This window comes from Hippoglossus hippoglossus, chromosome 1, assembly GCF_009819705.1.
Source record: "Hippoglossus hippoglossus isolate fHipHip1 chromosome 1, fHipHip1.pri, whole genome shotgun sequence".
Lineage (NCBI taxonomy): Eukaryota > Metazoa > Chordata > Actinopteri > Pleuronectiformes > Pleuronectidae > Hippoglossus > Hippoglossus hippoglossus.
Genome location: NC_047151.1, coordinates 24,833,400 through 24,856,909, shown reverse-complemented (window position 1 = coordinate 24,856,909; position 23,510 = coordinate 24,833,400). Strand labels below are relative to the sequence as shown.

The 23,510-nt window shown below is 43.1% G+C and overlaps 1 protein-coding gene across 1 annotated transcript in view; it reads left to right on the top strand.

The window, feature by feature from the left end:
- The window catches only part of LOC117765011 (protein sidekick-1-like), a 231,940-nt gene that overhangs the window by 76,592 nt on the left and 131,838 nt on the right, over positions 1 to 23,510 (top strand). The window contains 3 exon segments of the mRNA XM_034591217.1: positions 12,907 to 13,063; positions 16,626 to 16,732; positions 18,456 to 18,603. Coding sequence (XP_034447108.1) covers positions 12,907 to 13,063; positions 16,626 to 16,732; positions 18,456 to 18,603 — 412 coding nt within the window.

The following is a 23,510-nucleotide window of genomic DNA, read 5'->3' as shown; positions in this document are numbered from 1 at the left end:
ACGCGTTTTAACTTCATTAGTATAATAAAAAGGGGAAATTATCATTTTAATGAATACAGCAAACATGACCTTATTGTTAAGTGGAGAAAGTTTTACTCACTCTGGCTCTTTGCCCGTCCCTGTTGAATTTTATTTTTAGATCTTTTGAGCCTTTTGTGAGCAGAGCGCTGGTCACAGATGGAGCCTGAGGATCTCCGAAGTGATACTTGATTTAAAAAAAGGATGCTGCTGTTTTGAATGCTCCCTCTTCCATTCTTCCCACTCTGTACCCCCCCCCCCCCCCCCCCCCCCCCCTGCTCTTCACCCTTTCTGCTCACCTCCACTTCTTCACTCAGATGACCTTCTCCCTCTCCCATGTGCTCCCCCGGCTCCCTCCCCTCTGTACCTCTGTCTGGTCGGGGCGGCTGTCACGCTGATATCCTTGGTGCTGCGGTTTTGATCTCCGCCTTCAATAATGAATGAAAGGATACGATTCGTCAATCACTTCAAAAAACCGTGTAGCCCACAATGCCCAAGGTCAGGACAGTGGCAGCTGTCAGAGGGGATGATGGCTCGCTCAGACAGGTGTGTGGAGGGTGCCCCCGGTACATGAACCACACATATACACAAAGGAGAGCTTTGGTAAAGAAGGGGCTGAGGAAAATTAGATTAAACAGGGGAGGGAAATGAAAGGATTGGCTACTGTCTTTCGCCAAATGTGAGTAAAAATGAGTTTAACAATGAGCTTAATCCCCATTGAAAGGTGGCTGAAATATTTAAAACTCAAGACAAGAGACATGGTTAAAAGTACAAATAAATTGCACTCAACTCTTCCAAAGTCACATTTCCCTTCTGGATCCTGACTCAGAATTACGCTGTTCTATGATTGGCCGGTAAATATTTTCAGTTGACCAGGCATTGGCAGATAGACCAAGAAGTTGATTTTGGACCCTGGAAAGGAGGCGCACTTATGATCTGAGGTCCTCTGATGAAGACGACTTCTGAGGTCCTCTACTAAAGACTGGGACATGAGAAGAAGAAGGACAATACAATTATTGTAGTGACAGTCTGAGAGCTGGAGAAAAGAAGTGACAAGCTCACAGATGAAGAGAAGGAAGGACGGATATTAAGTGAAGTATGTTTCCTGAGGTCCACATAGACACATTCCTCTCTCAGTTTGTCTCGCTCTGTATATACAGGGCCCCGTTTAGTCGAGTGTGTTGAGAGAGCCTGAAGTCAGGTTATCACATGTCTGAATTCAGTCGAGTTTGTGAGATCTCATAGTATCAGTGTGGATCTGGGTCAACTGTGTGTGTGTGTGTGTGTCTGTGTTTGTGTGTGTGTGTGAAGCCCCGCGGCTACGATGTGAAGGTATTGTGGTAATCATGTCCGACAGGTTCAGGACCAGACTGGTATTGCCCCCAATCACCACTGCATGGTGGCACCACTGGCACACACACCACCACACACTGTATTCTAATATTATTGTTTTGGATCTGTCTCTGATGGCAGCGCTGACAGATCGGATTGATAAATGTTGTGTGTAAATACACGTCTGTTTATCTACCTGCAGAAGGACTTTTTGTTTTTAATGAGGGAGTGTGAAATGCTGAGGAAGGAGGCAGCGCGAGGGAGGCGCAGAGTCTGGGAGATAAAAACAAGGCGCACAGAGTAAAACAGAAGAATAATTATTGTCTGTGTGTGTTTGTCATTCAAAAGTATTGAGGTGTTTTCGGAAATCGCTTGTGTACACAACTTTCTTCAGAGGGAGAGGAGGCTGCCGTCTCAGCGGGAGGTATTTATTTCACTCCCATTCACCTCCTCTCTCCTCCTGTCCGCCTGTCTGCTCATCAGGAGATAGGAGCTGACAGTTTTGTGTGTGTGCGTGTGTGTTTGTGTGTCTGTTTCATTGTGTGTGTGTCCTAGCATATGCCCTGCAGTGTGGCCCACCTCTGAAAATGTCACTGATCACAGTCTCTTCCACCTGATTACCTCCATCCCCACCCGCCACTCCCCGTCCAGGATCTCCCTCCTCCACCCCCCCGATATCACCTCTCCATCTCCCACTACCCCTCTGCCCTATTTATTACACCATTTTCCTCCCCCATCCACAGCCCTGCACTTCAATGACCCCGTGCATTCACACCATAATTCTCTTCAAGACATGTAAGGTTGAGAGAGCGCGCAAGCACACACACACACACACACACACACACACACACACACACACACACACACACACACACACACACACACACACACACACACACAAACTTGCTCTGTTAGCGTACAGAATATTAAAACTTGATATTTTAACGTGTAGTCCGGGACACTCGCTGCATGTGCACACACAGACATTCACACAAAGTTAGATTGTCATTATGAAATTTCACAAAAAGCCTTACACTGATATTTAAACTGACAAAGTGACTGCTCAGTCACAGCTTTGGTTCCCAGACTTGCTCGGGTTAATATAATTACACACTGGCCAGTCACTGAGTGAGTATGGGCCAAATGGGAAAATGTCCAAAGTCAATATGATTAAGTATTAATTGTGCACACGTGTTTCTTTTCACCTACCACTGTCCCCGTGTCTAACACAACACAATGTGAACCCAGACTGCAAAAGTTGCAATCTGAACTTAACCTGCTCCCGAAATGGTTTTCACCTTGAAAAGCTTTTCACGTGGAGGCAAGATGAGATCCGACTATAACGGCACTTTCGCACGTACCTTGATTATTGTTGGTTCGTTGGCAGGGTGAAACACATTTTTGGATAGTTGGACATCATTAAACTACAGAAAGACTGTAACCTGCCAAACTGACGGGTGTCAGGCGGCTGCTGTTTAACAAACCAGTCAAAGTCAGTGTAGGTAGACACGCCTACATAGGTGATGATAACAGGAAGTGTAATACAAGGTCTTTAGTGCCCTCCCTAATTTGCAATGTGAAACCACAACTAACTAGATCAAATGTACAAGATGTAACAAGAACCTGAACCTTGGTTTAGACTTTAGAGAAGTTAACATAAGCAGTTCAAGCATTGTGACTTTTGACTCTGTGTCCAGGCTGTTCGCTTGTGTTTGCATGTACTGGTTTGAGGTTTTGTGTGGATTTGTGATAGTGAAGGCAACTTGTCTCCTGCTCCGGCATCTGACAATCAGCAGATCAGGATCAGTCATTCATCTGTCAGCTCTTCAGAGACAGCTGTCAGTCAAAGCTAGTGGAAACTATGATTGGAGCGGGCAAAGATGTTGCTCAGAGGAGGGAGCTGTGATTGGCTGTCTGAACAGGAAGAGCGGTTGGGGAGGGGGGGGAAGTTGTATTCAGTGAGACGCTTTGTTCTTGTAGGCAGGCTGACACTCAGTAGTCAATTAAAGCAGCTGCCGACTTGAAAAAAGCCACGAGACACAGATCAAAGTTCTGCAGTCACATCCTGTCCGCCCCACCCACCTGTCCAGGACTACACTTCAAGTCCAGTGCAGTTCGGTTCCCTGTGGACCCCCCCCCCACCCCCCCTATCTTACAGTTCAGCTGTGGCCTGTTGGGATCAGTGGGTGAGCTGCAGCCTCAGTGGGTGAGCATCAGAGCCACTTTGATTTCATCATCATCAAAGGCAGCAGGTGTTTTCTGCTTTCTGCTGCTATCAACTCCTGTGGTCACCAGATTCCTTCAGTTAGTTTGCTGTCTCGGGTGTGTGTGTGTGTGTGTGTGTCTGTGTGTGTGTGTGTGAAAAAGACAGAGCTGGTTATCAGTTGTGTGTAGAGCAACAGTCATTGGGAATGTTGGGCTGATTTTGAATTCATCAGAGTCGGAGCCAGCTGTCCACGGAGTAAATGTGAACAAAACGCTTGTTTTTCTGGATGGCATGAATGTTTTGACATATGTCATATGCAACACAATGTTGCTCCTAAGCTGTTCCTTTATTGCCAGGTATAATTTGCAAGACAAATGTCAATATAATTCATCACAATCAATTGTTTACCATCCAACATCGCGGAGGGACAGCCAGGATTACTTACTGCTGTTATGAATATCTACCTCTATTTAAAGGAGACATATTGTGTCTCTAATGTCTTTTAGTGTGTGTTTAGTCTGTGGTAAAGACGGCTCCTCTACTCCACAGAAAGTATTGCTCCTACAACACCTTGTTACTAGCTAGAAGAGCTAAATCTAAGTATTTCAGACAGAGGCTGAGAAGAGGAGGTGCAGCAAAACGCAGTTTGAGGAAAGTGACGTGTTTTGTGAACATTTTCAAGTAAAAACCCGAAGTCACTTTTCATCCGAGAGGGATCTTGAGTTCTGACTGACTGAGGTATTTAAAATCTGTGTCATTGGTGTCAGTTGGTTCATTCGTGCTTCTTGCTGTTGTTACGACAGCCGTTGGAGTTAGTCATCTGAGGCCATGTGTAAACAACCATCGTGTTTCGGGTCACATGAGGGCGAATGGTTGTTAAAACTCCTGGGATGGAAGGAAAGGACAGACAATTAAAATGATAAACCTGAATATAAGTGTGATATGTCTCCTTTACTGCAACAATCATGTGCCCATATGAACAATGAAACACTTTGTGCTTGTTTTTGCTCCCTCCCCCTGTTCAGACTTCAGACTATTGGGGTTGTTGTGCAAGTCAATGGGGACATAATCCATCGCCCCTTCTTTTGTGCAAAAATACATCCCAAAGTTCAGCAGAAGTTAATACAAGGCTTTGAGTGGGGGTGTCTTATTAGTCTCTTTCAGTATCTCTTTGTGTAACTAACCCTCAAGTGTGACTAAGCACGGAAACAGTGTCTGTAGAAACACAAAGAGGCTAACCGACTAACTCAGACTGCTGATGCCTAACATTACCCTCAGATGAACTTGTGATCGTATACAGTACTGTGCAAAGGTTTGAGGAGCTTCAGATGTTTTGACTTTATCCATCAAGCAAAACCACGAGGGAGCGAGAGTCATAAAGAATCAGAGTCACTCAAAGGTCTTCAACAACAGGAAGAGCTTTTCTCTGTTGTGTCTGTGATAAGTTCTCCAACATGGTGGGAACGACCTACCTGCCAAGTTCCTGGAAGTACTGTACGTTGGAGGATTGGTGCTGCTTTGAAAGCAAAGGGTGCTTATTGCAAATATTGATTTCATTCATGAATTTGGTGCTTATCGAACTTATGAAGTTATTTGATGAATACAAACTCTATTTTGTCATATTTTAAGCCATCCTCCTCTGACTTTAAGTGTCTGAAACTTTTGCACATAGAAAAGTTTGAGACACTTGTGTGAATCTATAATTCACATTACAAATCTATAATTCACATTTCAGCAGGACTGTGAATTCCGTCCCCATCACTTACATCCTAATCGTATCAGAAAAGGATCCTTGAATAAAAAATATGAAGAGGAGACACGAGGACTGATGGAGAAGGAGAACGAGGACTTTAACTTATTAAACATGTCAGTTTTCCAGAATATGGTTTTCAAAGAAAAGTTGAATTGAGGGTCACTTGACTTGGTCATAGATACATGAAGACATTTCTAGTCTCATCAAAGAGTCTTCTTCAGATGTGACCCAGGTATTTAAATCTTTGAGGTCGTTATCAAGGCCATTGGTGTCACTTGGTTAATTAGTGCTTCTGGCTGTTGTCAGTGGAGTCAGAGTATAGACGACCATGGTGTTTGGGGTCACATGAGGCCGACTGTCAATGGTTGTTAAAGCTCCTGAGATGGGACGACAGGACAGCAGAGGTGAGAGATAACTGGTGTTGTATAGACGTCTGTTGTGGGATGGTTTACACTCCTCCTTCAAACCATCTGTCCTCAGTATTTAAAATGGTTGTTTTCGACCGGAAGAGTTGGCAGTCCGGTGTAGAGCCATGCATTTCTTTAATGGTTGTTTAATTTCATTGATATATAGGTTTGTACTTCTCTAACTGCAGTGGACTGCATAAATTATCTTCTGGGTGTGTGTGTGTGTAGTGCATGTATTACCTTTTTGTCTTGGTGTCTGTTGCTGGGTTTGAAAAACACTGGGATGCAGAGCTCGTCCCAGATCCTCCAACGGTTTCTTAACTACTCCAGGCACGTACAGGGAATGACATGGCTGGACCAGACCTTAAAGGCTATTCTTTAAAGTCGCTGCAGCATTTTTCTTTATTAAGGTGATTTTAAACATGTCTGGAATCAGGACTGTCAGCATGACTTAACTGGAGAAATGTGAAAATGATTTCAAGACGAAAAACACATGAAGCAGAGTTGATTTACGATCCAGTTCATCAGCTTTCAGGTCAGAGCCACAGCTCACCTGGAATTCACCTCACTCCTGTGAAGTTCACTCACCTCCAGCTTTCTGTGCAGAGGTTAGAGATCCTGTTGTCTGTCTCTCAACTTCACCCCAAATAGTACATTTTCCCAGGTTTCTTAGTTCTGTCCTGTGCAAATTGCAGCATGACTGTTGTTGATGAATGTTGATGATGAATGGATTTTGAGGTTTCTTTATGAAATGATTTGGCTTCAGCTGTCATCCAGTTTGTTCGTTAATCCTTTTGCTTAGTTGTGCAATCTCTGCTTCCTTTCGATCTTCAAGACCAAAAACTGTGGATTGTGCGCTGAATACATATCTTGGTATAAATAGTCACAGTGTGTGTGTGTGTGTGTGTGTGTGTGTGGGGGGGGTGTCTAGTCGTTTTAGGTTGCAGGAATCGTACGTTTTTACAGCTTCAAGCAGCAAATATTCACCGACAGCATCAGAGTCAACATTTTAATAATAATACAAATTGACAATATAACCCGTAGAATGATGATAAATGAATTAAAACATATTAACAATTTAATAATTACAATAATATGTTTGAAAGAATATGACCATAGATTGCATAGAATGATAAGAATTCAAGTAAAGTAGATAATTTAAATAGAAATGGAGAAGCCTGTATCAAGAATGTCAGATAGTTATTGGTGATAAGTGAAAAGACGTAGAAAGGTGAAACAGCTGCTTTCCCTCATATCAGTGTGTTCCCTCGTTTTTCTTTCCGCTGCTGCTGGTCCTCCCATAAACCAGCAGCCGATAATTGCCAGCAATTTTTAACAATTTAAGATTTTTCACCTGACCTTTCTGAACTCTTCGATTGGGAAATAAAAACTTTATATTGTCCAATTCATTTTCTTTATTTTTTCCTGAAACCTTTTTTTTCGGACTCCTACCAACACATCTAAAAGTCGACTTATAATTCTCCTATTTGTGTGTCCAATCAAGTGTTTTTAAATGCCTGTTGAAACCAGTGCAGGCAGACTTATTAGATTATAAAGGAGTGGAACTCATTTGCACCCCATAATCAAATAGACTGCTGTTAGCACTGTGCAACTTTTACTCACTTATTCATAGAAAAATTACTGGTAATATAAGACTGATCTGGTTATTTTCTCCCCTGAAACTCATGCATCAAAAAGTCAGTGTTGGGATGAATGTGTACGTGAGAGAGTGAGACAGAGAGCCGGGCTGTCGGTAAATCAGTATTCATAGACTATCGCCAGATCTGCCAGCCCTGACTCACAGCAGGGGCTCGGCTCTATGAAGATAAAGTGATTTTTTGGGGAGTGAGTGACCCTAAATCTGACCTGAAAAACACACACGCACCCCCACTGTGCACGCACGTACACACCATCTTATCCAGCAATTAAGCAGGCACCGCTAGAGTGAGAACTCCACTTCAGTTTCATTCCCGCACTCTAAATGCTGTGAGATGCATTCACACGTCAGGGTTTTCTCTCTCATCTGAATGCTAACTGCTGAGGGTTATTGTTTGACCACCTATGCCAAACGGGCAAATTTCTAATTTCCAACAAGAAAATTAACACCTTCACCCGCGCTGTTGCTTCGTGACCTCATATCGAGCCAGGGAAAATTTCCCATCCTGACACAGCTGTTACTGTAATTTTAGGATTAATTTCAGGATGTTTAATGCAGCACAATGTAAGAATAATGATCCTTACTGGCCCATTTGTAAAGGACAAGTCATTTTGGGCCTAATGTCCAATAACTGTTAAAGCACAGAGAGATAGAGTGAAACAGAGAGGAGAGAGAGCGGGACGGTGGCGGACTATCAGCCCCTGAGCAGTGACCCTGCTCCTCTCCTCCTCCTGTCCTTTCATCATCTTCTCCTCGCTCCCTCCTCTATCACAGCCTTCATCTCTCCGGCAAATTGAATTCCTCCCCAGCATCTGCCTAAGCAGCTTCATGAGATGGGCCTGAGAGCAGAGGCTTGCACATGTCACAGCAGGGGGGAAGGAAAATAAAATAAAAAGTGCATTTGGGGGCACATGTAAGTACGTCTGCGTCGTGACTCTCCTTTCGCACTCGGAGGGCAATCTCTCTGTCAGGCAGCGGTACTTTGAGCTTCCACACACTTTGACAGAGATGGACTGAGGGGCAACAAGAGAAGAAGAACAAAGAGAGAGAGGGAGGGGTGGTGGTCTTGACAGACAGACAGGTGGCTGGATAGACAGGCAGATGAGAGGGAGAGACGGGCGAGGACGAGGGGAAGACTGTGGGGAAAGAGAGAGTGACGCGTTGACACTGATTGACGGAGAGACAGACGGCCGAGGAAGGAAGAGAGACCGATGACATCAATGAGTGAAACATGCTGTTAGCTGACCTTGTTCCTCTCGGATGTGGTGTTCTCCATCTTTGTCTGTATAGTTCCTAATGGACTCTCTCTAAAATGGAAAAGAAGGGATTAGAGGGAGCGGAGTGGGGGGGGGGCGGACAGGACATTTGGATTTGCACTGTGTGAAGGAAGTGGCAGAGGAGTGGGATGATACAAAATGTCCACTTCCTTTCTGTTTGTACAGTACACATGCACCTTATACACATTTCTAATTGAGGGTCATATCTGGTAAGCTGTTAAGACTGGGGCTCTGCTGCTCGCTCGCTCCCCTTCTCCCTCTCTCCCTCCCTCTCCCTCCTTCCCACACCGAGGCAGGCGGAGGTGAGTTATTGTGCTGGTCAGCAGTTTGACATTGGAGTCTGCATTGCCAGCCATCGTCTGTAGAAACGGAATATTCCAAATAAATCCTTATACTTGCATGCACACTCACACACCATCTCCCTCTGTCTCACACTTACACACACACACACACACACACACACACACACACACTTACCCTCACACTCACAGACCTGAGTATAAATCTATCATAGATGGAACACTTCCCTCTTGTGCAAGGAGCAGGCAGCTATCAATCTAGAAGGGGGGGAGAGGGGGGAGAGGGTGAGACAGTGGAGAGTGGAGAAAGAGGAGGGGAGAAGAAAAGGTGGCCCTGACACTTCCACAGGGACTGAGGAATAAGGAAGGGGGGAGCCGAGACAATGGAGACAAAATGAGAGGTGCAGGGGAGAGACAGAACTGCGAGAGCTGAAACGACAGGGTGGAGAGAAGATTGAGTTGACAGGAGAAGGAGAGCGAGAAAGAGGGAATGTTAAAGTTTGCCTGAAGAGTTATGGACCTGTCCGTACATACTGTCACAAGCAGATAAGCTTCGTCCCCTATAACCCGGCATGTGTGTGTGTGTGTATGTGTGTGTAAACGGTCGATGGGCTGAATAAATCTGTAACTTCCTTCACCTCACATCCCACATCCAGGTGCTGGGGTTTTGTTTGTTGTCTGGATCCCGGTCCCAACACATGTTGCCTGTCCTGCAGCTCGCTGCTGTGGACAGACATTGGGAGCTTGACGTCGTCGTGGTGAGCCAGGTCTGAGCACCGCAGCCAAGAGTTAAAGACTGGATGCTATTGTTTAGACAGCAGCCGCAGCTGAGCCCTGCAGCAAATGTGCATTGTGAAATACGGCAAGTGATTTCCACAGGGTTATCGTCAGGTTTAACACAGTGAGTCACTAAATAATACAATACAGTGCAATTTCAGCCGAGCATTAAGAAATAACACTTGATGTCTTTATAGAGACAAATAAGATGCAGAACCAGTGCAGATTACAGGAAACAGTTGTTGTTATTTGATCAATTCTACATCACATCTGAATATGATCTCAAAACATGTGGATTGAAAGTGACTGTGAACGACTGTTGACTTTTTTCCGTCGTGCAAAGCCTTAAAGTGCCAAAGTGCCATTTGATGCAGCGGCATGCGTGTGCGCGGCCAAGTAGTCACTGCCTGTCGTCCAGGGATTTGATAGAATTACTGTTTTTTTTTTAACTGCTGTTGCAGATCAACGCTGGTGGGAAGGATTTATTCGAAGCAGTGATGCACATCATCATGCAAATGCAGCCTGTGTGTGGTCTTACACCAAATGTCAACATTACTCATCCCATTGTTTACCATCAAACATAGCAAACCGAAGACAGTCAATCTGAATTATGGTTTTATGAATATCTACTTTCATTTAAGCAGACATTGTACTTTTTCAGCTTTTTATTGTGTGTTTTATAGGTTTTCTTGTGCATGTTCTGCAAAGTTTCAAATCCCCAAAGCTCCTGAAGCTCTTGAAACGCCTCGTCAGTTTTCTGGCCAATAGGGCCGGGGAATCACAATGTCCCACATCTACATAATGCATGCCTCGCTGCCAGTCCGGTTCGTCTGGTCACTTCCCAGAGTAAAGCCAAGTGAAGCGAGAGCGGAGGCCAACATTTCCTACACATGCTGGAAGTGTTTGACCAATTAGAACAGAGCGGGTCAGCTGGCCAATCAGAGCAGACTATGCTTTACCAGGAGGAGGGGCCTCAAAGACAGGAGCTAAAACCGAGTGTTTCAGACAAGAGGAACTGCAGCGATGGACAGTCTGAGCAAAGTGAGGTGTTTTCTTATCATTAGAGGATGAAACCTTTTCAAGTAGCAACACAAATTAAAATTATGCACCTGACTATGAGCAGAATATGTCTCCATCAATATCAAATCAGTGAAACAGACTTCAACCACAAGGAGGTAAACCCTCCAGATGTGTGTTGTGCCATAATGCATCAAACGTGATACCATAAAATGGTGTGCCTTTCGCCATTCAATAAATTTGGTTATCAAAATAGAAATATCAAATATTAATATTTTATTATTAATATTAATTAATAACTTTAATTCATTAAAGTTACCTCGGGGCACCACCCTTCAAAGGAAGGGAAAAGATAGCCAATTTATTGATTAAGTCTCATAAAGGTTCTAACTACAAATTTGGAACTCTGATTAACAATTAAATTAATAACTATAACCAAAATTACCATATAGATAGTTAGCTAAGTTGAAGGATATGGAGTTCTTGACAGTGTAGAGGTTGGCAAAATTCACTTATGCAACATTAATGAAAAAACATTTGTGAAAGAAAAACATTTATTATGAATATAATAAAGTATAAAAACACAAATTACTAACAGTCTAATTGCTAAACAAAGATAGGTATGTGTGTGTGTCTGTGTGAGTCAGCGTGTTTTCAAGATGGCGGCTGGCCAAATAGATAACACCCTCCCCCCCCTATTGGAATGTTTACGACCTGTAGAGCTAATGAAGTGAAGAGTTATGCGTGTGTCTGTGTGTGTGCCAAATTAGAGAAGGTTGCTAGATGTATGCAAGGAAGGACTGAAGAGCATAACTAGCATTAACTTCCTCAACAACTTGTAACCACAATATCACAACACAAATCAAACTTATAAACCACACAGAATCGAATAAACAGTCTTGCTTAGCCTAGTATAATTATTAAGCCCAGTTGTGTTACCCGTCCGTGGAAAGGGGAAAAAGGAAGTTGCTGTGCAGTTCGAAGTTTTGTGAAGTCTTCTGGCTGGTTGTGGCTCCCGCCTTAGTGATTATGTTGAGCTGTGTAGCTCAGTTGCTGGCTGAAGTTTGCGAGCAGGACATCGAGTCGCTGCTTGAAGGGTTGGTAGAGCTTGGAGTGCGAAGAGGTTTCCTTGGTGAGATGAGCTGGAAGCTGCACCTTTGTGCTCCTCTCGAAGAGTTGGATGGGAAGAGAAGATGTGAGCTGGAGGCTCGACAGCCTTCCCTCCTGTGGAAGGATTGTAGGAAGGGGCAGAAGAGACAGAAGAGGGGGAGACCTGGCCTTATATTGGCCCGGTGACCTCACAGGTCATGGGATCCAGAGTGACCAATGGGAGTTGAAACCTGTGTCCCTGGGGGGGGTTTCACACCTCGGTGTGATGTTGATGGCCCCTGGGAGACTGAGTCCTGGAGGGACATGCGGCTTCAGGCTTTTGATGGCCCCTGGTAGACTGAGTCCTGGAGGGACATGCGGCTTCAGGCTTTTGATGGCCCCTGGGAGACTGAGTCCTGGAGGGACATGCTGCTTCAGGCTTTTGATGGCCCCTGGCAGACTGAGTCCTTCAGGCTTTTGGCTGCACATATAGGCAGAGCTTTGGTCTCCCAAAACCCAGGTCCCAACATGTGTCTCATCAGACTTTGGTTCACACTGTCGCACTCACATCCCGTCTCTGGCACTTGAAGCTGCTGAGGGTGTAAATGAGATTGAGATAAGGTCAGGTTGCATGAACTCCAGTGTACACGTGCTGCCTGTAACCTTTTGCTAAAAAAGTCTTGACTCTGGATGTGAGGAGCAGGAGAAAGAACATATGAGGAAACACATTCTATTCAGTAACTTTTCTCTTTATTGTTGCTTTGATACCACATGTCTTTGGAAATTCTAAAATGAGTTTTCATATCTGCCTTGACATTCGCTAAATGGCACCCGCCAACGTTATTACAGAATTCAGTTCAAAACTAAACGCAAAAAAAAAAAAAATCAAGATAACTGATGTGAATGTTTTTCCAACTTCTCTTTGTGTGAAGAACAGAACATGAATATAACCTGTTTTGCTCCTTTTTTGTCGTGGATGAATGCAGCTGAACTTTTGCTGCAAGAATAAGAGAATTCAACTTTTTTCAAATAGCCAGAATAACATATTTTCCTTTCTCTGTCTCTGTTTGTCAGAGGTGGCTCCCTACCTTCGAGGGGGCGGAGCAGGGCAGCAGGTGGTGTTGGAGGGAAACAGGCTGGTGATGACCTGCCTGGCTGGAGGCAGCTGGCCTCTGCAGTACCGCTGGACTCTCAACAACAGCAACATCACCGACTGGACACAGCAGTACAGGTCAGTTAGCAGCGGCTGGCAGTGTGTGACTTTTTGTCGTGTATGCCTTTCTTTTCTCCAAGTGTGCGTCTGCCTTTTGGTCTGTGATCCTTTCTCCTGAGAGTCGTAGTTGTGTGATTCACTCCGTGGACGTAGACTCCAAGTCCTGGAGGTGAAGCCAATGTGGATGTGCCTCAGTTTCTATAGAAGTCTGTAAGAAAATGACTCTACTTCTCACAAACATCTTCCTAAATAGTTTATGGTCTCAATTCCTAGCTTCAATACAGCCTGATGTTCCTTTTGTAAATGCTCACAGGCCAATGGGTGACGTCACGGTGGATCTAGGTTAGACTCATGAGTTTGGATGCAAAGAGGCTTGTCTCTAAAACTCTCTGCAAGGAAGTTACAATAAACCAAAACATGCAAACAATTTATCTTTTTCCTAAAAATGCAACTCATCCTCTGGAGCCGCTCCAGGGTTGCGTCCGCAGCATCGGGATAAACAGCTGTGCCTGCTAGTGATGGACTGTGCTCGGAGAAGGTCACAGCGTTTAGGCTGTGGAACAAAAGTGAGATTAATAATTGCATTAGCATTATAAATATGTATATGGTCCGGGGAAAGAAGAGGAGAAGCAATCAATAAGTGAGCTTCTTTCTCTCCCTGCCTCTCTGCCTCTTTTCCTCCGCCACTCTCCCTCTGTCCCTTTGTGTGTTGGGTTCGGTACGAGCGAAGCAATCCCTCCCGGCAAAACTGCAGCTGTGAAACAAAATTGTTTTTCACATCATTCAGAAATACAGAGAATCCTGGGAATACATGCACAGTGAGGGAACGAGAGGTTGAGCCAGCATTTTGTAGGCAGTCGCCGGTTGAGCCAGGAGACGTTGTGTTGCTCTGGATTGCTCTCAGCGTTCTGGCTACTTCAGTTTGGTGAGGCCAGGGCTATACTGAATTGGCAGGGTGCTGTGAGTTTGAGAGAGAGTGTGTGTGTGTGTGTGTGTGTGTGTGTGTGTGTGTGTGTGTGTGTGTGTGTGTGTGTGTGTGTGAGACCATCTGGTATTTTAGGCCTGATTTTTGTAATATACCCATACATCATTCATATTGTTAAATTTTTTACTGTAAATTGATTGGAAGCAGACTAAGTAAGTAGAGTGGCGTCCTCTGCTAATATCAGTGTTGATATATTATATATATATATTGATATGTTCAGGCTAAGGTAGCTCATTGCCACTGGAGTGTGAGTGTGTGTGTGAATGGCTCCTTGTGACACACACTGGAATTACTTTTACACATATTTCTCAACAATTCTGTTCATACAAAGTCCATATTTTGTTCCTTTCCAAACTTCTTTATGATGTGATTTAATTTGTGTCCCCCTCTCATGTTGTTTGATGTACGGGAAGGTAAAGAATTCAGATGAGCAGAGCTGTAATTGCCAAACGATTTAACAGTTAGCTGATTGACGGAAAATGAATCTGCAATTACTTATATAATAATAATCATTACCTCAGTAATTTCTCAGTCATTTTTTTAAAGCAAACATGACAAATATTTGGTCTCAGCTGTGAGGATTTGATCGATGGCTTTCTTGCACATAATAATACACTGGATTTCAAACAGGACCACATGAGCTGAGTGAAGTCGACACAAGTGCTCTGTTCTGGGATCCTCCTGCTTTTCCATGAGTCGCCATGGAAAGTAAAGCAGGTAGAGCAGCAGCTAAAAGATCTCGGCACAGAGCAGGCGTCAGTGACACTGATTAGCTCCGATTCAGTATGAAAAGGAGGTGCTAGGGTGGAGGTGGCTTGTGGAGTCACTTTGCAGTGTAAGCAGGTAGAGTGGGCAGTTAAAGCAGCTACACTAAAACGTGCCGTATAAACTTTGCCGATCGAAATCGTAGGAGGGGATCAGCTGAGTCACCATAGTGATCTGCTGCTGTCAGCTGACATCCTGGATTGTGGCTGAACTTGACTTTGTGACCTGTCTGAACTTAAACCACATTTTAAACTAAGATTTCACATTTTAGAAAATTGTTGCAGCCTTAATGACTCAAATCAATAGAAACTTTAGCTTCAGTTCAGCTACAGTCGTCTGTCACTTTTCTCACTTAAGGTTCAGAATTAAAACCATCATTAAAAAAGTTAGACCTAAATAAACGAGGACGTTAATATTTGCATTGTCTTCAGGAACACGATTAACGAGGCTACTGTACTTATCTTTAACACTGTCGAACATTTAGAAGCTGACAAATAAAGTTATTTTACACAAAGAACACTTACTCTAGCTAATCCCCGTGTTAATTAAATGCTAACCTCATTGTGCTGGTAGAAATAAATTAACATACTCCACCTCCCTCCTCGTTCAATGCAGGCACAACACACATTGAAGTAAAAAGGAGTTAAACAATGACTCACACACAAATCATATATTCCACAGTCTGTCCTCCTATTATATTTAAAGCACAAGGTTCAATGTGCACTGGAAATGTCCACGTGTGTTGTTGTGATGTGATGAACACAGATTGATGTATAACGGAGGAGTTTGGTCAATTTGTGTTGAAACTGTCTTCCTGTAAAAAAAAAACCTGACTGAACTTGTTCTCGTCCTGAATCCCACAGGGAATCTTTACCCCCCCCATTCCGGGCTGAGACTGTGTCAAACTAATTTACTGAGAATTTATTGTATTGATTTCGCACCTGTCAGCACTGCACTTTGTGTTTAGTGGGATAAATAAAGAAAAAACAAACAACTTGTGAGAATTAAAAAAAAAATATATATATATATAGTGATATTAAAAGGGAATGGAACACAGAGAGAGAGAGAGAGAGAGAGAGAGAGAGAGAGAGAGAGAGAGAGAGAGAGAGAGAGCGAGAGAGAGAGAGAGAGAGAGATGCAGCGTTAGGCGGTGTCCAATATCAAAATCTGTTTCAGGATGAGAGGTGCCCTGCAATGTGTCACTCCTGATGCAAATGGAATTACGTGTGTGAGCCTTTTGATGTTGGGGTGTGTGTGTACTAGTGTGTGGTGTGTGTACGTTGGCAGCAGACGCCGACAGCCTGGGAGTTAAATACTTGGCTGTCCTGGTATTCATAATGAGCCCCAAAGCGATGTCCAGTTGTACTGTGTCTATGCCGTCTGTGTGTAGTATGTAGCTCTGTGTGTGCATGTGTATGCATTTGTGTGTTTGCCCAGCATGGCACCAACCTAGATCCTATGCCAAGCTTCCCATTAGTGAAGCACAGTCCATTAAAGCCCCATTAACAACCCCTTTTAGAACAAAAACAACATGCACACAGTCAAAAACCTTTTATACAACACACATAAACACAAATACACTAACGCACATGTCTTCTCTTCTGTTATTGGGGAACTTTGACAATCTCAGGCCCGGTTCCATTCTTAGATCAAGTTCGTGGAGGGGAAGTACACAAGAGTGCTTACATATGAACAAACAGAGCCCCCCCCCCCCCCGTGCTGCTGGTCTCCAAACATCGCTCCCAACTTCTCCTCCCTCGTCTTTATTTACCGCTCCGAGATAAAACAAACCCTAATGACCGTCCTCTCTGTGTGTCCGTCCGTCCGCAGGCTGTCCGTCTCGTCCCTGAAGAGGACCGACGCCGGCCTGTATCAGTGCACAGTGAGGAACAGGATGGGAACAGTAATCCACAGGAGAACAGAGGTGCAGGTGGCCTGTGAGTACACAACGACACACACACAGACACACACACATTGTACACGCCATTAAAACAACAACGAATACAAGCAGGTTTATGACAATGTTGTTTATGAGGAAGATTTTAGCCAGGAAAACACCAACAGGAGAATAAACAAGATAATTACTGAAGTCATAATTTGTGTCTAATTCAATTCGGCAGTTTTCTATTGTAATTATTGTAAGAAATGAGGAAGAAAAGGTTTTTATATCAGAATATATCAGAAGTTCTTCTATTTCTGAACATAGACAGATTTTCAAGGGTTATTTTCCACCCGGCTATTTCACCTTGTTTTCAATAATCAGAAACCTTCAAATATTCGGAGACTTTGATATTCCTTCATATCTGTTGTACTTGACATGGATCTTACATTTCATTTATTAAGGTCTTACTTTGTTGAAACCTGCAGACGCTCCTGTTATCCAGAGCAGCAGACGTCCCCAGACCAAATCCTTTCTGGCCTCTGAACCATTAGCTTCTGTAACTCTACTGCAATCTGTAATTTGGTATTCCTTTCATCTCTTCTCCTAAAAAAAAGAGTCAAACATGTTCCTGGGGTTTACTTTTCATAATTTAAGATGGAACAGCATCCACTATGCTTGCTATTAAAGATTCAGTAAAACATAAATTAAACTACAGCTCCCATGAAACCAGCGTGGCAGCTCGGGTACTTACATCATTGTAACTTTTGTTCACGTCTTTATAATTCATAAATTTCCCCAGATATCTCAGCAGTTATGTCTGCGGAGTTAAACCCTGGTCAGCGTTCAGTCCTCTGGGTTCCGCTGTTATTACAGACATGTCTGAACTAAACTGACCCCTCGACTCACCTCGTTTGATAAGCTGTGACATTTAGCCTTCATCGGTCCGGGGCTGATGGGAAATTGTGTTTAATAAAGGCTGCCAAAATCAAGCTGTATTAAATTCACAAAGATATTTAATTGCCTGTCAAAAAACTCATCTTAATCTGAACATATGAAGCAAGTGACACGACATAGAGTGGAGAAAGGCTCTGTATCAAAGCTACAGGGACCCTGAGAGTGGTTTGCAGACAGGGAGGAGGAGTCAATGGTGTTTTGAATGAATTGTATGAGCTTATTGTACCTTTACGCTGCTTTAATATAACTCATAATAAAATGGAATGATGTTAAATCCTGAGAAGAAAATGCCTGATGACAGTGAAGAGTAGAGTCTGAGAACTTTAAGTATTTCAGTCCTGCTCCTGACTGACCAGCAGTGATGGAGGAAGTACACAACAGACATTTTACTTAAAGAAAAGTACAAATAAATAAAGCACACATCAACTTTTTTACTGGAGTTAAAGTAAGTAAGAACCTTGCTTTTAAATATGCGTATTGAAAGGAGGCGGGGTGTAATGTTACCTGCTCGTTCTGTGACACAATGCAGAGTAAAATGTTGTGAAGTAGAAAGAACAGATATTTGCTGATATGATAAGTACCCAAAAAGAAATCTACTTCAGTAAAGTACATATACATGAAGCGTGTTAGCAGTTTTAAAACAGCAGTAAGTTTACATCTAACTCTACAAGTTTCTATGTCATCAACATCTAGAGCCACATAGATTGTGAAGAAACACAGATGCTCTATTTTTCGGTTGAATGCTCTTTTTCTGGGGCTTAGCGTGACTTGTTATATGGTGTTGATTACTCACGCTCTTCATTCCTCCCCCCCCCCCCCCCCAGATTTAGGAAGCTTCTCCACGGAGGAGCAGAGAAAGACTGTGACTCAGGGCAGGGCCGCCATCATCAGCACGCCCCCCCTCGCCTCTTTCCCCCGACCCCTCGTCACATGGTTCAAAGACGGACAGAAGATTATCCCGAACAACCGAATGTAGGTGTTTCTCTCATTCTCTGTTCGACTCTGCCTTTCTCTCTGTCACACTCACTCTTATCCAGGGACTCTTTGGAACAAAGTGTTTGCAAAGAATACGAAACTGAGATAAAAATTTGAATTTTTCACTCCTTATCCCTCTGTGGTAAATTAATTAACTTTTTCTAGAAGCCAAAATGTTCTTTTTTTAATCCCTGCACACCGATTGTTATGACACTTAGATAACTGACCCTTTTCATTAGGCATCGGTACAACAGACATAACAAGATAAAATGGATTTCTCAATTAATCACATCTACAGGGTTATTAAGTAATTTTAGGTATATACCCGAAATCGTCCTTTGTGTAAATTGTTGCGCAGAGACATGAGGGTCCCTGGATGTGCTGGATTTCACTGGCTCCTTTTTTTAAATGCCCGTCATTTGCATATTACTCCTTCGCCGCTACAGCTATCCTGTCAGTGTTGTTATTTTGAGAAATGTTCAAACTGTGTATTAATGATGTAATTACTCAGACAAAGCAGGGGGAGGGTGGGTTTGTTGTGAAAGGTTCTGAGAATAATTTGCTGTAGATTGTCCTAAATGATTTGAGGATATGTGGCTGTTGGAATCTACTCATCAGTGAAAGTAGGTGTTGAGGTGCAGACCTGTTCGACCTGATCCGGGCTAATAAAAGCAGAGGCTTTATTAGCACTCACACTCGTAGATAACTAACTCCCCATTAAGAACACTAACTGCTCCCCTGTGTGTTATTGGGTGAAATTGTCAGTGGCCTTGCTCTACGCGTAAATGGCCAGACAGCAACTTCTCCACTCCCTCTAACGACAGTCGCCACCTCACAAGTGCCTCCGCGAAAAGCGTTGTGGAGTTAGGTTACACAAGCAGCTCGTTTTATTTTAACTTTTGTCTTTGGCTCGCATCAACTTTGACTTTGCTTTTGAATTTGAACGAACACGGAAAAGGACTCTCCCGTTAAGTTAATGGGGCGTCGCTGAGTGCGGCTTAATGACAGTGGACTGCAATTATTTTGCTGTTGAAGACACAGTCGGCGTTGAAAGTGTTTACTGTCAGAGCTTCGCCACTCCACTGCGTTAGCCTCTCTACACTGTACTCCCTGCTGCTCGCCATGAAAACAGAAACCAGGGAGTCCCTTTGTTCTCAGTGCTTTGTACTTCTACTGATTGTTTCATGACAACAGCCTATTTACATATTTTAATAAGCACATATATTGAAGCTCAGTGTGACCGAAGATGTTTTTAAAAAAAAACTGGCAAGTTTTTAGGTGTTCGCTGTCCGTACCCAACTTTGAGATGAAGTCTCAGCGAGAGACTGAGCGTTTCCCTCGTTTCAAAATGGAAAAATAAATCTGTGACTGATGCCGCAGTAAAATAAAGGCACTTACTGCTAGAAAAGTGAACCAGGAAAGTGTTTCTCTCACATCCACGTGTCTATTACTTTACTGGCCCTTTCCATCCATACCAAAGAATACTGAGAACATGGCACAATGAGCAGCCATGACGCCCTTTGTCCTGTACACGTACTTCTGTTACATCCACAAGTGGTCGTACGCCACCTATTGAGTCCAAGTGCACAGAGGCAGTTGACTCTGGGTGTGATTCAGGATAATTATTTAAAGTACACTGGACGTTTTTATAAATGTGTGTAGCTGTTACAAAAGGCCGGGTGAATATCCAGCTGTCACCCACAGGAGGGAGAAGCCATTATCATTTCAACAAGAGGATAATGGGGCAGACTTTTATTCTTTTCCTGTAAAGTACAGTAGGAAGTGTTCGAACATCTGAGAATCGCTTCTATTGGAGAACCTGAAGTAAATGAATGTACTCGTCACAAACTGTTGTGTTTAATTCCTCTTCTTCTTCTACTTCTATTGTTTAATGCTGTCTCAACTTCCTGCAGTTGGTCCAAAAGTCTGAACTATATATACTGCAGACAAACCAAAACTTGTTTTTCCACTGGTCCACAGCACCTCACACCTGTTATTTTGGTTCCTATTAAACTGAAACTGTCGGAATGAAACAAGGTAGGTGTGAAAGTGTCCTGAATTAAGCCCGACAGGAATGGATATCTTACCAGAGGCTGTGGATCCATGTTCATATAAGTATAAAGAACAACCAGGACACATCCTTTATCTGTTCGCTATAGGACCAACCTCTGTGTCGACCTCAGCCTAACCACAACACTAGTGATTAGTGATCAAATTTGAAGATAATAAATGTTGAGGTGAGGCTGAGGGAAGCTGCAGACTAAGCACTGATGCAACAGTTGCAGCAGGAGGGTTAGCGGAGCATTTAAAACAAAATGTGATTCGACAGTGAGCAATGGGCTGTCACAGTTTGGCAGGTGCACTCAGCTGAGCAGTCATCTGAGAGCTTCGGCCTTCTGATAACAACACAGATGATGATGTCGCTCGTGTTGGCGCCTGTACATGTGGCTCCATTTCCCTTTTGCCCTTCATCTTGATTACTTAAAAAAAAAAAAAATCATAAACACCCTGGCTAAAAATGCACAGTCTTGGTTTTTTTTTATCATTAAGATAACTTATTGGGCTCAGGATCTCCTTCTGCTGTTTATTGCCCTCGGAGTTGGTTTCTCCTGAACACCTGAACACCTGACTGCCTCCACTGAAGCCGTGAGAAATTAACACGTTTTCATGAAATACAATATCAGTGACACCCTGGGAGCAGAGAGCAGAGATGCTGTGTCACACAGCCCGGGCCTTACACTTAGCGTAGGCAGTGTTTTATTTGGTCCATATACAAATTTTATGCGGAGACAGGGAGACATGTCGCCTCTGGTACTTAATATAAATCATTTGTCCACCTCCATTAACTCTATGGAGTGTCCTAGACAATCTCTCCCCTCGTTGAATGAATGAGGGAGAGATCCAGCAGTCAATATTTCACACGGTACACACCTCTGACAAACAGCTGGCACCGCTGCACATCAGGCCATTAAATTAGTCAGGGAGAGAGATTCTCACTCTTACAGTCGACGTTCGTGTTCAAACCTTTAACGGTCGATCGGAGATTCTGATTTTTGGTGGTGACAATACACCACAGTTAACAGAGATACATGGATTTTCTATTTTTATCCATAGGGAAATGTTTGCAGCAAGAAACTGCATTTTTCCATGCACCAACATCAAAAACGCCAACAGGCATAACCAGCTCTCGTGCTTACATTGCACCTTTAAGCAGCTGCTCGTTGACAGAGATGGACATTTGGTCCACACCAGCTGGACATCCTAATTTTTATGCATGTTTAAAAACTTCCCAGCTTGTGGAATAAAGAACATTTTTATCTGTTTTTTGTAAATAGAGGGAGGTAATAACATCATACAGATGGAAGCAGTTTAAGTGAGGAAGTGAGAGGATGCGTCTCATCAGGCGTAATGATCCTCGTCCTACTCGTGACTATTTCTCTGTATATACGTTCCATACTTGGAAATGTAAATCCCCAAAGTTTACTGGCTGTTGTTACTGTGTTTCCTTACAGGAGGATAGTTTGTTATTATTATGGGTCTGATTTGTGCATTTAAGAATTGAAGAGCATAAGTTGTCAATTTCTTCTAAATTCAAATTCATTTACCCCTGCCAAGGAAGTTGGGTTTTGGCCCCTGTTCGTTTTTTGATGATTGGTTATTAAGTTTGTTTTTCAGAAGGATTACACAAAAAATACTGAACAGATTCCAACAAAACTTGGTAGAAGGTTTGGAACATGGGCCAAGAGGGAACCCATCAAAGTTTGGTGGACAAAGGGGCCATTCTATCCATATTTCAAGTGATGTTTTGGGGGTTGAAACAGGAAAATCGAGTCTGAATTTCTCTGATCTTGCAAACTACCATCAACCACCGACAAGTTTAGTTCTTCACTATAATTGTTCATCTTTTATGTTGTTTAAAGTTTTAGATGCGTTTTTTTTTTTTTGTCAGACTCGACTCTTCCAGGCCTGATGACACCAAACCTCCTGTGTCAGACCCAGATTGAATCAGACTCAGGAACAAATCACCTGAAACCTAATGAATAGTTCATTAATGATTACTCAAGAAACCTCAGTTGACCTTCAGCCTAAAATCCATCCAAAAGCACTAAATGCAAAACCATGCAGCAGCTCTAACACTTTCAAGTCATGTTCACAATGTCTAAATACATTTAAAAGGGTTGTATGAACATTGTGAACCCTCTGATTTTAATATTCAGAGCTGTACAAGTGCAGAAAAGCACAAAAGTTGGCAGCGAATAAAAGTTTCTGAGGAGATCTTGGACTATTATTTCTTTATTCCTGCTACGAGGGTCGGTTCACACATTGTTACAGTGACATTGGCGGCTTGTTCAAGAAGATCTGATTTTATGTGAAACTTCAGAGCAGACAGTTTGTCTAAAATTGAAGGCTTTGGCACCAGACCCCCGTATCCATGGCAACAAGATAAAAATGACAGCTGCTTCTGTCACTTGCAGGGTCTGGTTATTGTAATATCACTTGTGATAAAGACGTAATTTAAACGATATTGTTAGATACATGAAATGTATGTGTTAACATTTTATTTGAAGGATTTCATCGTTATTTTTTCTGTTTCTGCTCTTTCGAAATAATTTGCGTTCACCTGTGTGATGCTAAGTAGAAGTGGATCTGAGGGTTTCTTTTCATTTTCAGGCATTAATGTGATCTGGATAAAAAGTTTTATCTCTGCATTTTTCAGATGAAATATTCTGATTTGCTTTCCCCCCACACACACACACTGTGATGGAGATTCATGCGTAGCTCTTCCTTTGAACCCTGATAGAAAAGACTAATTTGCACCTTTCTTCACGGCTCCTCTCTTGTCTCAACAAGACACGTCTTCCTCTCCCGTTGGCCCCTCACCTCTCTCTTCTGTCTCTCACTCC